This window comes from Rutilus rutilus, assembly GCF_951802725.1.
Source record: "Rutilus rutilus genome assembly, chromosome: 6".
NCBI lineage: Eukaryota > Metazoa > Chordata > Actinopteri > Cypriniformes > Leuciscidae > Rutilus > Rutilus rutilus.
This window is the reverse complement of record NC_140214.1, coordinates 17,067,724-17,084,150: the sequence shown is the minus strand read 5'-3', so window position 1 is coordinate 17,084,150 and position 16,427 is coordinate 17,067,724. Positions and strand designations below refer to the sequence as shown.

Sequence of the window (16,427 nt, the reverse complement as noted above, 5' to 3'; positions counted from 1 at the left end):
GTCCACTACAATTTTCAAAGGCCTCATGATTTTCCAGTTGTTTGTAGTTTACTGGTTACGAATTTAGCATACATATCTTTTTTAAAGTACTAAAAGGAAGAAACATCTATATTCGTTATAAAAATGCCCATGGAGTAATTTGATTACACACGTTTTAGAGGTGTATAAAATCCCACTTTTAAAATTGGGCTACCATATATATCCAGGTTTCCCAAAACCATGGTGTTGTAAATAATGGCTCTGAGAATTCTGTCTGTTGCCAATAAATGACCGTACAAAAACACATTATGGTTGTCCCAAACCATCTCATTGTAACTGCTTATTTTGTTTTATATTCTATTACAATAGAAAGAATTGACCTGATATGCATGAGATTTTTTTAACAGAATTTCTTGATTAATGTGCTTCATTTAATGACTTCTGAATTAACTGCTTGTTTTCAAAAATTTGATTTAATATCACTAATCAAATCAAGGGACAAATCAAATAGAAATAGTACATTAAAACTGTAAGTTAAAACTTACAAATTGCATGATGTAACCACTTTTTGTGTAAACGTGCATTGTACAGGTCTGGTAAAAAAAAAAATAAATAAAAGAAGAAAAAAAAACTTTTTTTGCTCAGGTGGCCAAAATGTCCACCCAATAGAGAAAAGATTTGCTCAGTCAAAAAAAATAATAAAGTGTTGTGTAAAGGGAACACACCACCTGTCTGACCAAACCAAAGATCAAAAATCCCTCCCCCATATTCCAGATTTAGAACAAAATGGAAAAATTGTACACACATTTTGTACACACATAACTGTTTCCCAGTTACCAGTTTTTAATTTCACTGAATTAAAGGGGTAGATCACACAAAAACAACAATTCTCTAAACGATTCACATTCATGTTGTTTCAAACTTATATAACTTTTGTTCTTTTACAGAAGATATTTTGAAGAACGATTATATTACTTTTCCTCATATATTGAAAGACACTGGGGTCCAAAAAAACACTGGATTCCACTGACTTTCATTGTATGGAAAAAATAACACACAAAAAAAAATATCTTTTGCATCCCACAGAAAATAAAAGACATACCAGTTTGGAACAACATGAATGAGGTTGATTAAATGACAACATGTATTTTTTATTTTTGTGTGAAATAACCCCTTTAAGACTGGTCACTGCTGTGGTTCAAAGTAGCCAATGGGCAGGCAATGTCTGGAAATGTGTACTCCGCTCTGTGTTTCTTTTATTTACTCTGGGACTGAAGGCAAAGCAACCACATAAATGGCTATCGCCAAAACATTCAAACATTTACAATGACTTCACAGTCAACCAGGAATGTACGGGGATGAAACGCAAAAAATGCGACCAATGCCAGCCCACCCATCGTAAACCACCCAAGTAAATCGATCTGTCGCTGCAGCTCTAACCACTTAACATTTCATAGCCGGGGTTTCTATTTTTGAGGGGACTCGACAAGTGGCCAAATGCCTGAGGCCTGACAACGGCCGTGCCCTCTTGGCCACCGGGAGGGGAGCAGTGTAGGAAGGCTGGATCAGCGGCCTGTCTTAGTCGCAGAGCCTGTGAAGGTCTGGAGTGGGCGTCAGCTGTTGGATCATCTGAGCGTCACTGCTGCTGACGCTGGGCCTTTCAGTAGGCCGTGGTTCTGCACTGCACTGCACTGGAGGAGAGGCACAGGGAGGTCAGGCCACCCACAGACACTTCCAGTTCTGCTTGGCTGCCCCCTGGGCCAGCCAGGTGAGACCACCCAAGAGGAGAGCAGAGGAAGAGACAGGAAAAAGAGGGTGGAGAGAGGAGGACAGGATAAGAGGGAATAAAAAGGAAGGGAAGGAGAAATGCGACTCACAGTCGGCTGCCATTAAAGACACTTGTTGTTAAGCTTACAATTGGCTGTCATGACTGTGTTAAGTTGTATTGAATACAAACACATTTACATTGCGAATTTCACAGACAGACAGACAGAGCTATTCAACACTGAGAACATAAAAAAACATGACAAAATGTAAACATTTTGACAAAGTTATATAAAAAAAAAAAAAAACCATACACACTATCAAGTCTGTCAAGTCGAGTGCAACTGAGGACATTATAAGTTTTGGTTTAATTCAATGGCATACACAAATATTACTTGTACATAAAAACCATCATCATGAAAAGCCAAAAATAAAGCAGTGCCATTCAGATTTACTTTTTCCAGACCACCTAGTGCAAACAAAGATGTATACGTTCATTTTTCAGGAAAAATTAGTACACAAGTCGATCGGGAATTACTTGATCCCAGTGAACTTGGAGCCTTATTACTAACAAAAGCAGGCAGAACGCTACACAACACGAAGATTATTCAGTTTCTGTACAAACATTGACTCAATGCATCAGAATGAACTCAAACACAGGCTAATGAAAGAGAGCTTTAAGAGTCGGGCACTCTGTCAGATACTTCCATTATGTCCGTGGTGTTTGCTGAAGCAAGGGAGTAGACTATGTGTTTACGCCATACAATAAACGGGGATTTAGGGCCCCTATTGCCAGCGCTCATCTCTCAACACGTAGTGGGGCTGTTCGTGCACTGGAGGGCTCTGCAACTCAATGCTTTTAATCTCTCATTTCTCTCTAGGATTAGAAATAAACGCATCTGTGCTGTTAGCGTGCACCAGCAAGCCCTCCTCCTCAACATTCCCTTTCCACTGCATTGATATTTAGTGAGAGTTAATCTCCTGTGATGAGCGTTCACACATGTTTAAGACATCCCACTCTCAGAGATTTTCCACTTTCATAAGTTTTATGCGCAAAGGTATGATGCAAATGAACAAATAATGCATCTGATAGACACAATATTTTGACCCAAGAAAGAAAGTACTCTTTTAGCAGCTGCTTCTATCCAAAGTGATTTCAGTGTATAGTGGGGTGCAAAACTTTTATTTTGTATTTTTCTAATTTAATACACCTTCTTTCATTACAAATTATAATGTCAACATGACAATTTGGTCAAAAGGTAACAATTTGAAACTGATAAAAGAAACACACTTTTTTAAGGTTGCCATGGATTCCTTGGATCAAATTAAGTATCTGTGCTAGGAAAAACCTTCAAGGCATTTGATATGACAAAACTTCAGAGACCATTTTAAACTTTTTTTAAAGGTCCCATTGCATGAAAATTTCACTTTATGAGGTTTTTTTAACCTTATTATGAGTTTCCCTAGCCTGCCTATGGTCCCCCAGTGGCTAGACGTTTTGATGGGTGTAAACCAAGCCCTGGGTATTTTTGAGAAAATGAAAGCTCAGATGGGCGAATCTAGAAATCTTCCCCTTATGTTGTCATAAGGGGAAAGGTTACCTCCCCTTTCTCTTCTTTGCCCGCAAAAAGAATTTGGCCCGCCCATGAGAAAATGAGCTGCGCGAGCGCGATATTTGTTTTTCCTCGAGAGACATCATGGCTTGCAAACGAGCGAAGCATGGCAGTTGCTCAGTGTTTGGATGTACAAATGAACACAAAAGTATTTTTTTAGTTCCTTCATCCGAGCCTCTGAAGAACCAGTGGGTTATGTGAATTTCTGATGTTTAATTGTTCAAGTTCAGACAGATAATCTTTCTCTCAAAGTCGTTCAATACTGTTTATGCATCAGTAAATCAAGCCAGTGACTAAATGATCAACTTCACGTCGTTTCTCTTAGTAGGATGAAAATAATCTTACTTAAACTGTGATTAATATATATGGGTCAATGACGTGACGGGTCATTTTTTTGTCCAAAGGCCTTAATAATAATAAAAAAACAAATATGTAACATCCAAAGTATGTAAGGTAGTACAACTTGATCTCTTTTACTGAATCCAAAAGGTTTTAATTATATTTTACTACATATAAAGGTATTTTAAAGATTTTGAAGTGTCAAAAGGTAATTCGGTAAAACCGATATAGTAAATATTTAAATGGAATAATATTGTTTTTAATAACTAAAGGAACTACAATAATACAAATATAAAGCAGATAAGGCTCTTTTTTTTTTACATTTCCCCTTTTCCAGTGCAATGTTTTACTTGAATATGTTGTGTGTTGAGTGTTTAGAGTAGTCCAATAAATGATTACATTTATGAGATCAGTGATAATTTTATTTAATATTTCTTCTGTGGTACACACTATATACTATCTCAACATCAATGTCAAATCAGATTTTAACTTTCAAATCAGTGGTTAAACCGAATGACTTTTTTGGTGACAAATTTTTTCTTGTAAAAAAATGACAAAAAAACAGTGTTAATTGATTGTACAAACCACAAAATCTTATTGTTAACACCTAGGTAAACTAAAAAATGGTTTCAAATATAGTTATATCTCCATTCTGTTTTTGTACACTTTTAAAAACCTTATTCGTCAATGACCCATATACAGAAAGCGATCAAAGAACAATCCCTTTCCAATCGCCCAAGCTGTCAATCACACAGCGCGAGTTTATCTGGACACTTGCCAAAACTCGTTATGAAATCAATGACGCTGTTACGCTGCACAACGAAGCTCTTACTGTACTTACCTCATGTTTGCACTGGTGAAATCATTAGTGAGAGTGCAGAAACTGCATTGCAATGATAAGATCTTCATTCACGCGATCAACAGGTTGCATCTGCTCAATGCTCATCACTGCAACCTTTTATGTGATGGGAATAGATCTAAATACTTAAAAAAACTTCTCACAATTCGTTAATCCCGATAGCTGTAATAGTAAAAACGTATAATAGCTGTAATAGTAAACGTTTTCGAGAGAGTTCCACATGTAATGCTAGATATTTCATATGCAAGCATGTCAGCCAATCACAGCAGTGGGCGTTTACACTGAAGTCTCACAGCCAATCACAGCAGTGGGCGTTTACAATGAAGTCTCACAGCAGACACGCCCCTTCAAACAGAGCGTTCAAATCAGAGGCTAAAACCAGGCTAGGAAATATCAAGGGGCTAATCTTTCAGAAAAAACTGAAGCTTCCTTGGGGGCCGCCACTGATTAGCAGACCATCACCTGCTGTTAGCATTCCATTGACTCCCATTCATTTTGGCGTTACTTTGACAGTGAATAACTTTACATCTGAGGCGTTTAAAGACTCCATTTGTCCATTATTTATTTCTAAAGAAACACGAAAATGTATAAAAGGCTCCATTACCTTCTATCTTACGTTATGGCCCCGTAGAAGCAGTGTTTGTAAAAATAGGCTAACGATTGCGTCATAACCACGCGACTCTCTGTAGCACAGTAGAGAAATTACCGTATGGACAGGAGGAGAAGCTCGCGGGCAATCGGGGGGACGTGGAGGCAAAATGACAAAATAATTAATCAGAATACTTAGCAAAAGTTTCTCCTGCTCCTAGCTCATGGACAACTCCTACTCATGCTCTCCGTCTCTGCAAGTTTCAGAAGGGAATGATTCAGATTTCTCTTGGCACAGCTACTAGAAGACAGACAGGTTGCTCATGTCACATCTACGTTGTCAAGCTCAGTTTGAGTCTGCGCAGTACGGTCAGCCATCAGGAAGTGAGTGCTTCTAATTGACTTCACTTTTCTCCGTTGAATCCAATGGGGTCGCTGTGTCCATTTCTTTTACTGTCTATGGGAAATATGCCTTTTTTTTTTTTATTATAACTTTTGATCTAAAAAACATACGAACATTATAAGGGCACCCCAGGAAACATTCTAAAATAATAAAATAATCCATGCAACGGGACCTTTAAAAAAAATATTATTTATACATTTCTCAAAGAATTTTAGACAGATTTAGACTGATACTTTTTTAGTTTAAATTATACATTTAACGAGACCGTGATATGAGTAGTCTAAGGAAATATTTATTTTCATATTTCTCTCAAAATTTCATCATGTAATTGAGACGTATTGAGAAAGTCAATAATTGATCAATTAAAAAAAACTGCACTTTTTTTTTTAAATGAAATTCCCAATGTACTAACAATCCTATTCAAAAGTTTTGGGTCAGAAAGATTTTTTAATATATATTAATACTTTTAATTCAGCAAGGATGAATTAAATTGATCAAAAGTAACAACAAATAAGTAATAATGTCACAAAAGATTTCCATTTTGAACCCTGAAAAAAGTATCATGATTTCCACAAATATATTAAGCAGCACAACTAATAATAAGAACTGTTTCTTGAGCACCAAATCAGAATGATTTCTGAAGAATCATGCGACACTTAGGAATGGAGTAATGACGCTGAAAATTCAGCTTTGCCATTGCTGGAACAAGTTACATATTACATACAATAACATACTAAAATACATTAAATAGAAATTAAATAAATTCTAAGAATATTTCAAATAAATGCAGCATTGGCAAGCATAAACTTCTTAAATGCTTCATCTAAAAAAAAAAAAAAAATCCAAATCCAAAAACTTCCAGGTTTAAATGGAAATTTCTGATTTTAAATGTGGTCTCAGACATCTATTCTCCAGTGTACTTATTATAGGGTACAATGCCGAAAGCTCATGGATCGCCCCTTGTTGGGTTTGATCCTACGGGTTACTAGCCTAGATCTTTAACCTCTAAATTACACCACACCAAGGAAAAGCAAATACAGTTTCTGTGACTAGTTTCGAACTACATTTAACCCAATAGTGACCACAAAAAAAACACACCAAAAAAAAAACAAACACCAGGATGCTATTCAACTTACCGCCCCATTCCATCTACACAACAACTCTCACACATGTCCCTTAGCAGGCCCATGAATGCCAGTTAGGGTTGAAAAAGGGTTCTGACATCATGTGTTTGTGGAGTTAGTGGTCTCTGGCCACTGGGCTTTCAGCAGGAGAAATGAGGCACTCTGTGGAGTTGGACCCATCGGTGCGGGGCAGCACGGATCAAAGATCCCCCTGTGGAACACAGCATCTGCCCCTCACATCATTCCACTGACCCCAGGCAAGCTCACATGGGACACAGGTGAGGCTGTGTACGCTTGCCAGGCTTTTACATGCTTCTGGGCACACGCTCATGCTTACATGGACGTGCATGCCCATGCTGCAATTATGTTTCTTCCATTTAGTCACCGTGCTATGCTCTGAGCATAATGATTTACAGTGATGAAAATTCATCACATCATTGTGTTGCTAACTCTTTTATGACCCTCCTTCATCATTGAGCACTCCTCAACATGTCAAATCAGTTGCTACATCAGTACTGGCTACAAACCAGATTACAAATATTATCTAGGCAGTTCTTTGAAGCAGTAACATGCTAAATTTCATCAGTAGATAATATCTTTATAACATTCAACATTGTTTTACAGTCTAAATATAAGATCACAACAAGGAACAAAACAGCTTTACAGAGGTTTCACACTCACTGTCCCATGATGGTGGAACAAATAATCTTTTAAAATACAAACCTGAAAAGTTCTCACAATCTTCCAGAAACACCTTAGGGTGTAGAGTGCCTTGAAAAGGGAATTTAACTGCTGGCTAGATGGGCTTTTATATAACTTGGCTGTCTATGCAGTAGATAAGCGAAACATTTATTGAAACAGTGCTAGATGACTAGAGAAAACAAGAGAAAAAGGGCTATGGTGTTCCCTTTTGCCAAAAAACGTCAACACCGTTAATGCACTTTTGATTTTGGCACCGCCCCCGTTGATCTGACTGTACGTGGGCAGGAATACAAAAATATGGATGTTCAGTCTGCAGTTTCAACAAAAGCTCTGGAGCTGTCAAATAAACAGGGATATCTGGGTGCAGGTAACATGGTGAAAGAGTATACATTGTTAATTTACATAGACTTCTGACATTGTAACAATACAAAGCTGGTTGAAAATCTTATCCTTTAATTGTTCTTTCTCCAGAAAGGAAAAAAGCTTCACAATCTCAATTATACTTCAACATCCTAGAACAGGATAATTCCAATCACAGGATTCCTACACACAACATATAGTATACAGTACAGTCATCTGTAAATATTTTTTTGTTCATAAGATTTATCACTTTGAGAAAATGCACTCAAATCATGATGAGAAACCTAAAATGCTTTATAACCTGCATATATTCACCTCTGACACATCAGTTTGATACTTTAAATGTGGTTTGATGTTGTACGATCACCAAACAGTAGGGGTGTAACGATACCCCCATGTCATGATTCGATACACATCATGATATTCGCGATATGATATTATTGCAATTCTCCAAGACATATGATAAAAGGTTAACAAAAAATTTACTGTTGATTAAAATGCTAAATTTGATATTACATTCATTGTGGGTGTTAATGAATAGGCTTGGACTTAGTGCTGATAACCCAATGCACAGGACAATGGTGACACCAGAATAAAAATATTCATGATTTTGAAGCTGAAAATACAGAATTATTTTAGACGAATATGCTTGCACTCTGTCACTCACTAGATATATTTAAAATAATGTAGGCCACTTTTTACTGGTAAAATAATTTGACATTATCAGGACCCACAAATATTCCCCCATTGCATTATTATACGATATATTCAACATTATATATAGTAGTTTAATGTAGTACTGACACTAAAACTTGATTTTTTTTCCTCACACAGTAATTTTTATTTTGGGTGAACTATACACAATAAATATTGTCACTATCCACGATACATATTGTTGCATATTTGTATTGCGATATATTGTAACACGACATATTGTTACATCCCTACCAAACAGCAAAGAACAGTCTGATTTAGATGATTGTTTGCTCCTTAATCAGTTGCTGATTTAAGTAAATATTCTTTTAGTGAACAGTTTTGTATAATGAAAATGAGCACCTTGAATTCATTAATTCATGTTCAACAATCACTAAATGATCGCTAAACTTTTCCATGAAAACACACGCTTGTATGATACATTAATTTTTAGAAATGCTTCATTTTATATTTTAGAAAACTGAATAGGTGCAATAGTCTGGAAAAACTATTTTTTCCCCCATAATTACCCAGACCTGGAAATTACTGAAAACAAATTCCAGGGTTGGGCAAGAGTACTCGAGTACTTGTTCATGACAGCGACGATCGATCATGAATATGATGATCGATTCATGATATGAATATGATAAAAATATCTTTATTTTTTATTCCTGATTGGTTATTGCGGCATTTGGGGCGGTTCCTGAGGTCTGATTTGTTAGCGTTAGACAGCACGCCTTCCAGAAATAAAGGAAAAATGGATTTGAAAGCGCGCACTGCAGTAATGCCTGGAATTGCTTTGATCATGAAATGCAGTTAAAGGCATAGTTCACCCAAAAATGAAAATTCTGTCATCATTTACTCACCCTCAAGTTGTTTTTTAAACCTGTAAGAATTTCTTTTTTCTGCTGAACACAAAAGAAGATATTTTGAAAAATGTCTGTAACCAAACAGTTGATGGACCTCATTGACTTCCATAGTAGGAAAAAAAAATACTATGGAAGTCAATGGGGTCCACCAACTGTTGAGGGTGAGTAAATGATGACAGAATTTTCATTTTTGGGTGAACTATCCCTTTAAGTGAAAGATGTGGAGCGCCAATCTATCATATGCATAACATTATAACGAAAACACGACTGTAATAGAATGTTGTAAATTCTCTGTGCTTTAGTTTTTCAGCGCGCCGTTAAAGGAAGAGCGCATTCACGAGTTACACATCAGACTAGCACGGTAAAGTTCATGTGCGCATTTGCTTCCTTTTGTGTTGATGTAAGTTGCAAGATTTCTTTTATGTTGTCTTTATCTGATTAATCTAAAATATAAGACGCGTTTGGTTGAGTTTAATAACCAGCTAGCAAAACACTGCAGTTTACCGACCATTCATTCACTCTTCAGTTTCTGCTCAAATGCAATGTCCAACATTACTGACTATGATCGGGTTATTTGGGTCATATTCCATTTAGATAGGCTATTTCTTTTTTTAAATCATTGATATTAATAATGCAGCATTTTGTTCCCATTTTTTAACAGTAAACCTATTTTATTTAAAGTTGTTTCTCGGTATGGCTTCGAAAATGCGCAGTGATGACTGAAATAAAATTAAGTGCCAAATGTGCATCGCCAATATACACGCCATAAATAATTATAATGAGAACAGGATTGTGATAGAATGTTGTAAATTCTCTGTATCCTCTGCTTACTTAGCAAAATCACATAGCTTGCACTTCTCAATATTGGAATTATGCATTGTAGCACTTCTCATGTCACTGATGATCGCAACATCACAATCAATGTGGAAGAATGTTTAAAACACGAATCCCATAATTTTAGTTGTGATAACGATTGGAACTTTTTAGATAATCTATCACATATGAATAACCTACCATGAAACTTAGCTAGTTTTAAACATTTAATGTTTATCTCCTCCCTCCCCTTTAATAAGAAGTCTTAATCTTCTTGACTGCATCCAATTATTGTATCCAGTTAATTCTTGCCCTATTTTCTATCCCATTTTTGGAAAGTCAATGTAATTGTCAATGTAAGAAATGTTATACCTCAGTGTTATCTTATGATATTGACACTTGACGCACCTTGATCTTTTGCTGGATGTGTCGAAGGGCATCTGCAGTGCCCATGTCAGCTTCCTCCTGAATACACACCACATCCAACCTCATCTTCACGTCCGTCTTCAGCCGTTGATCGGTGCTCAGGGCCTTTTGAACCTCTTTAGTAGTGATGACAATCACCTCTGGAAAAAAAAACATAACGATAACACTTAGGTGAATTAAGGATCAAATCAGAAGCATAATTCAAGTTTTTTTTTATGTACACTACTGTTGAGAAATTTGGGGTCAGACTCAGTAAGATATTTTTTCAGCAAGAATGTTTTTGAAAACAAATATATATAAGAAATGTTTCTTGTGCTGTCTTATTTTTGTGGAAACCATTAAAAAGAAATTCAGGATTCTTCGATGAACAAAGTTTAAAAGACCATAATTTATTTGAAACAGAAATCTTTTGTAACAGTATGAATGTATTTACTGTCACTTTTGATCAATTTAATGCGTCCTTACTGAATAAAAAGTGTTTATTTCTTTAAAGCAACACCATGTAGTTTTTCAACCTTCATAATATATTTCCAAGACCCTTGTGATGGCACATCGACTTACAATAGGTTGAATGACACGTCTGCCATAGCCTGACGGGGTATTTACTGGCACTACGGAACTTCGGGGTTCGGGTAGTAACCCGAGCACAAAAAGAACTACAAAATTCGACTGCTTTACGGCATACCTCACTTCCCCCACCCACCATCCCCCATCCCACATTTCCTCAAATTCGGACGTGAGAGCCCAACTTGCGTTTGTTTGCCGGCTGGTATAGCGTGTGTATGTTGTTGTCATGGCCGAAGCAGCAACGAAACCGAAGCAGGCAAAGGTTTTGTCAGAGGAGACTAGGAAGAGAAAAAGGGAGAGTGACAAAATCAAAGGCCGGACGAGGATCAATATTGGTCCAGCGTTCGCTCGCTGGCGTGAGCTAAAGGAGGAGGGGTGCCCGACCGATGCTGACTTGGCCGTCATGCTGTTGGACTAGTAAGTATATTGCTTGCATACTATCTCTAGTTTTTCAAATTTGTTGTCTGCCTGGCTATGTTACGGAAGCTATCTGGTCCTCCATTTATCTTCATGAATCAAGTAATGTTAGTAGAGGAGCGAATTATCAATCTGGTAGCTAGTAAACGCTAACATGCTAGTTTTCGATGAAAAAAGAAAACCCATGAAATTATATTCATATGCCACGCTGAAATATATGCCACTGTACCCGGGATGAAGACATTTCACACACAACGCAGGCAGTCTGCCCAAGACGTGAGAACTCATTCTACAGAGTTCGGGGGTATCGGCTTGTCAACAAATGCACGTGTATCCCCTGGTGTTACCATGACAGATTTTACGACAGTAGTAGAAGACAATACTGTTTCCCAACTGTAGGGGGACCCCGAGAGCAAAATTTACATGGTGTTGCTTTAAAAATAAAATCTTACTGACCCCAAACCTTTTGATCAGTAGTGTAATTAATAAAAATTAGCTTAAAGATAGTTTATTGTCATTCTAGCCATATACAGGTATGCAGTGTGACAAAATGTTCTTTCACTAGGAGTGCAGCGCAGTTTACAAAAATGACAATAACATTATAAGGACACACGGTGAGTGATACAATTACTTCACTGTAAACAAAGCACTGTAAATGGTTTTGACATGATCATTCGATTTTGTGGGAAATGGAAGAGATCTTTTTCCTTCATGACACCATTGGTTAAGAACAGCACACATTTAACCTGTGACACCTCAGACTTGTGCAAATATATTAGACAAGACACCTTCAATCGAGTCTTTGTGAGTTATTTGCCGTTACCCTGTGAGACAGACTTTCGGCCAACTGGATGAAGTTTGTCCCAGAATCCTGCTTTACTGCATAAATATTTTCTAACGAAGCAGCTTACTTACCATAGTTTGTGCTAAAACTTGTAAAAGCTAATTGCAGGGCCTTGTTGGCTGGCACTCTGGCTGTTAACAGGATAGAATGTGCCACACATAAAGGTGCATACTGTACTGCTGGGCAGGCAAAGGGCCATAGCCACAAACTCCCTACCAGCTGGATCTCAAGGTTAGTCAATACAGCTAGGTGTGAACAATAAACATTTCATTATCATGAAGACATTAAACACAGATACTCAAGAAGGTACACCACCTCTACTGGCTCTCAAATGTGCTAAAGCAATGAAGTGAACAAAGGGTTCTAAGTTATCAGTTTTGGATTTATTTCCACACACACACACACAAAAAAAACTTATTTCAATATTTTAAAGGAATGACCCTCATCCATTCCTTTAAACTATTGAAATAAGGTTTTAACAAGGTTTTTTGTGTGTGTGTGTGGAAATAAATCCCAAACTGATAACTTAGAACCCTTTGTTCACTTCATTGCTTCATTTTATTTTTCTTGTATCCTAGCATGAAATTCTATAAATTCCGATATATGTGGCTTTAGGCCAAGACTGTTTTTTTAACCATTAGTGTGGAGGATCAGGACTGACACTTAATAATTCAAACATAAAAATTGAAATAAATCCCTTTCTAAATGTACAGATTAACAGACATTTAAAACTGTATAAATAAAAATAAATTGGTCACACTTTTGATTAGGGTCCAATTCTCACTGATAACTAACTACTAACTACGACTTTTGTCTCAATAAACTTAATGATTATTAATAGTTAGTAAAGTAGTTGTTAAGTTTAGGTATTGGGTAGGGTTAAGTACTAATAAACAGCCAATAGCCTAGTAATATACATGCTAACAAGCAACAAGTTAATAGTGAGAATTGGACTCAAAACTAAACTAATGTGTTATCGAAATTTTTATATTCCCATTATAAATTTCTAAAGTTACTAAATTACCAGTTGCCTTTCTTTGTCCATTTGCCAATTCCTTTTCATTTTGTCTAATGCTTTTCTTTCTTTCTTTGTCAATTAAACAAATGCCATTTGAGAGTTCACTTGCGGGGGGCAATCAATCATTTTCTATTTTTTTTTTTTTTTTTACGTAAAATTATTTATCAGTTTATTATTTTATTATTTATACATTAAAATGAATTAAAACGGTTTAAATGTCTATTCTTTTTGTCCATTTAAAATGTGATTTATTTCCATTTTATAACTTACTAGCACTATTAAAATTGCTCCATGCTATGTTAGCCCAAACCAGTTTTATGCTGCTGAAGGTGACACCTATTGCTAAGCTATGTGGAGGAAAGCTGGCCTAAAACATAAGACAAGTACTAGGCTACAGTTGATTATTGCAGAGTTGAAATGATCCAACATTAGTTGTCTGGAGAGCATTTGACTCTGTGTAATTGTATCTTGTCATTCAGTGTCCTTCCAGCCTAAAGCAGTTGTGTAGATTGAAAAGTAACTTGGCTTAATTTCATTAGTCTTTTACCAGTTTAGTTGTATAGATAGTGTCAACTAGGCAATACATCCACCTTTACAAACAGTTTCCATTTAAGCGCATGAATTTAGGGCACATAAAACGTTAAAATGTAGGACTTATAAAACAAAATATGCTGCCAAAAAAAACCCCAGGAAAATCTAATTGGTTTTATCAAGCTCCTGTCCCTGACAAAAAGAGTCTTGATACTAAAAATGAGAAGCAACATGGGCGATGGTCTGTGCGAGTGGGTGTAACGTGAAACCATGCCATTATAGTATGCCAATTGTTAAAATGGCCCTACCTTTCCCATTTAGGAAATAAGGACTTTATTAGTTCAATTAAAGCAGCCTGCGAAAATTATTACCACCTGCAGCTAAAGTGTGTAATAAGCAATTTCAGCATTTTGTTAACTTCCACCACGCACACACACACTCATCAAAACCCGCCCCAAAACATGTCATCCAATCCGATGTCAGCTAACCTATGCAAAGCAATTCACAGGCATAGAGTTACTGTTTCTGGTAAAGCAATAGTCAGTCCTTTTTCTTTCTTTTTTTTTTTTTACAGAGTCCAGGACTGTCAGGACACTGAAAGTTAATTATTTTTAATTATTTAATAATTCAAAAATAATAATTAATACTAAAATCATACTAGAAATGCAGCTCAAAATACTTTCCAATAAGAAAGTAAAATTTAAACCATGTAATAATAAAAGACAAAGTAATGTAGGCCAGATACTTCAGAAACTATACTAACTGACATCATGTATGCTATGAAACTGCATTTTGTATTATTATTTCATTAAAGATTATAGATTTTATTGTCCGTGTTACTAAGAAAACCTATTTCTACTCCCATTTGGCAATGTGGGCCTTGACTAAATTAAATTAAATGACATAAATATCTAAAGAATTCCTTATAAAAGAAACATTTTAAAGTAATTTCAAGCCACGATGTCGTATTCATTATTCTTAGCAGATCTGTCAAACAGCTGTCAAACTATCTTATGCAATGTTAGAAGAATCTACCCATAAATCTCTATATCACTATAAATGAACTTTGTTTTCTGATATGACAGTGTATTTACCTTCAAAGCCCACTCTCTCCAGCAGGTTGAGGGGGTACCAGATGAGGGGTCTGTTTCCCACAGGTAGCAGAGGTTTAGGGGTGTTATAGGTGAGGTCCATCATCCTGGAGCCTCCACCTGCTGCCATCAACACCGCCTGCAGCTCCATCCCTAACACCTGCAAAAACAACCAACACATTCAGTCTTCCTACAGCAGCACTCAGAAAACACTGAATCAGACTGACAGATGGAGCTTTCTCTGATTTAACATGATTTTCAAGATATTACTCCAGACATGCCTCTTGTTTCATCATCTACACTACACTACATTAACTGAGACGTACTGCAAACAAATAACCGCTTCTGACGTTATTATTTATTAACGTTTAAAAAGGTTTAGAAACACACAGTCGACTTGCCTCTATTGGTCGTCCAAATGATTATGATTTGTGAAGTATGAGTCCGTGCACGTGAGAATCTGCAGCACTGTAGCAGACGCTCGTGTAGAGCGGTCTGTCACTAAACTCGCTATCTTCAAACACTTAGTGCTACTGCTAAAACCGATATAATCGAAGTATTTTAACACAATGAATACGAATAACTAAAAATCATCTGAATATTTTATATGTAGTAGTCTACAATAACTAACAAGACATTTCGAGATAATGACATAAGACAACTATTAAATAGGTCGTACAGAAACCACGACCAGAAACTTTGGTTCCGCAGAGAGATCAGTTCCTCTTTTGACAAAAAATGAGAGGAGAGCGTGAAAATAGTCAGTTGACTTCCCTTTTTCTTTAATTTGTATATATTCAAAGATTATTTGAAGTGATATTTGGATTTATATAAAGATGTATTTTGTGTTTTTATTTTATTTTTATTTATAGCCTACACTAGTAAATAATACTGTAGTCTTGTTTGTCTATATGTAAAAGTAAAAGTTCGTTTATATATTTATATAATAATAATATTATTGCAAAAATATTTTTGTTTTAGTGTATGCGTTATGCAATTAATGATTTTTTTATTATTACATTTTCGCTTTTTTATTTTTTGCATAATTTAACCAGGTAAAGGATTTTAAATGCTATTTAGCCTATGTTTAAATTAAAAGGGAAAACAAATGCTGACATTTAAAAAAACGGATTATAATACTTTTACACATAATGCAGTATGTCATGTAAACTATTATTTAACCATTCATTTTCCAGTTTCATAGCATCCAACACTCCTTAAAACAATTAGCCACTATAACGACATAAATTGGCAGAAAGAATATTGAATGCTTATTGGAGTGTTTAAATGTCAAATATTAATTTATTTGTACATTATGGTACATTTTTGTAGTAGATTTTTCCTTCCCACATCAACAATACTCCCTTTTCTTAAAGTTCACTAGGATCCTCCTAAGTGTAGCCTGTTTTAAGAAAATGTCCAGTTTC

General features: G+C 36.0%; 1 protein-coding gene across 1 annotated transcript in view; it reads right to left on the bottom strand.

Annotated features, from left to right (window-relative positions):
• Positions 1–15,692, bottom strand: part of eif2b3 (eukaryotic translation initiation factor 2B, subunit 3 gamma) — a 42,384-nt gene extending 26,692 nt beyond the window's left edge. The window contains exons 1-3 of the mRNA XM_084410827.1: positions 15,402–15,692; positions 15,004–15,160; positions 10,515–10,672 (exon numbers count right to left, since the gene is read on the bottom strand). Of these exons, the coding sequence (XP_084266953.1) occupies positions 10,515–10,672; positions 15,004–15,151 (306 nt within the window). The 5' untranslated portion in view covers positions 15,152–15,160; positions 15,402–15,692. The remainder of the gene's footprint in view (positions 1–10,514; positions 10,673–15,003; positions 15,161–15,401) is intronic.
• Between the last annotated feature and the right edge of the window lie 735 nt (positions 15,693–16,427).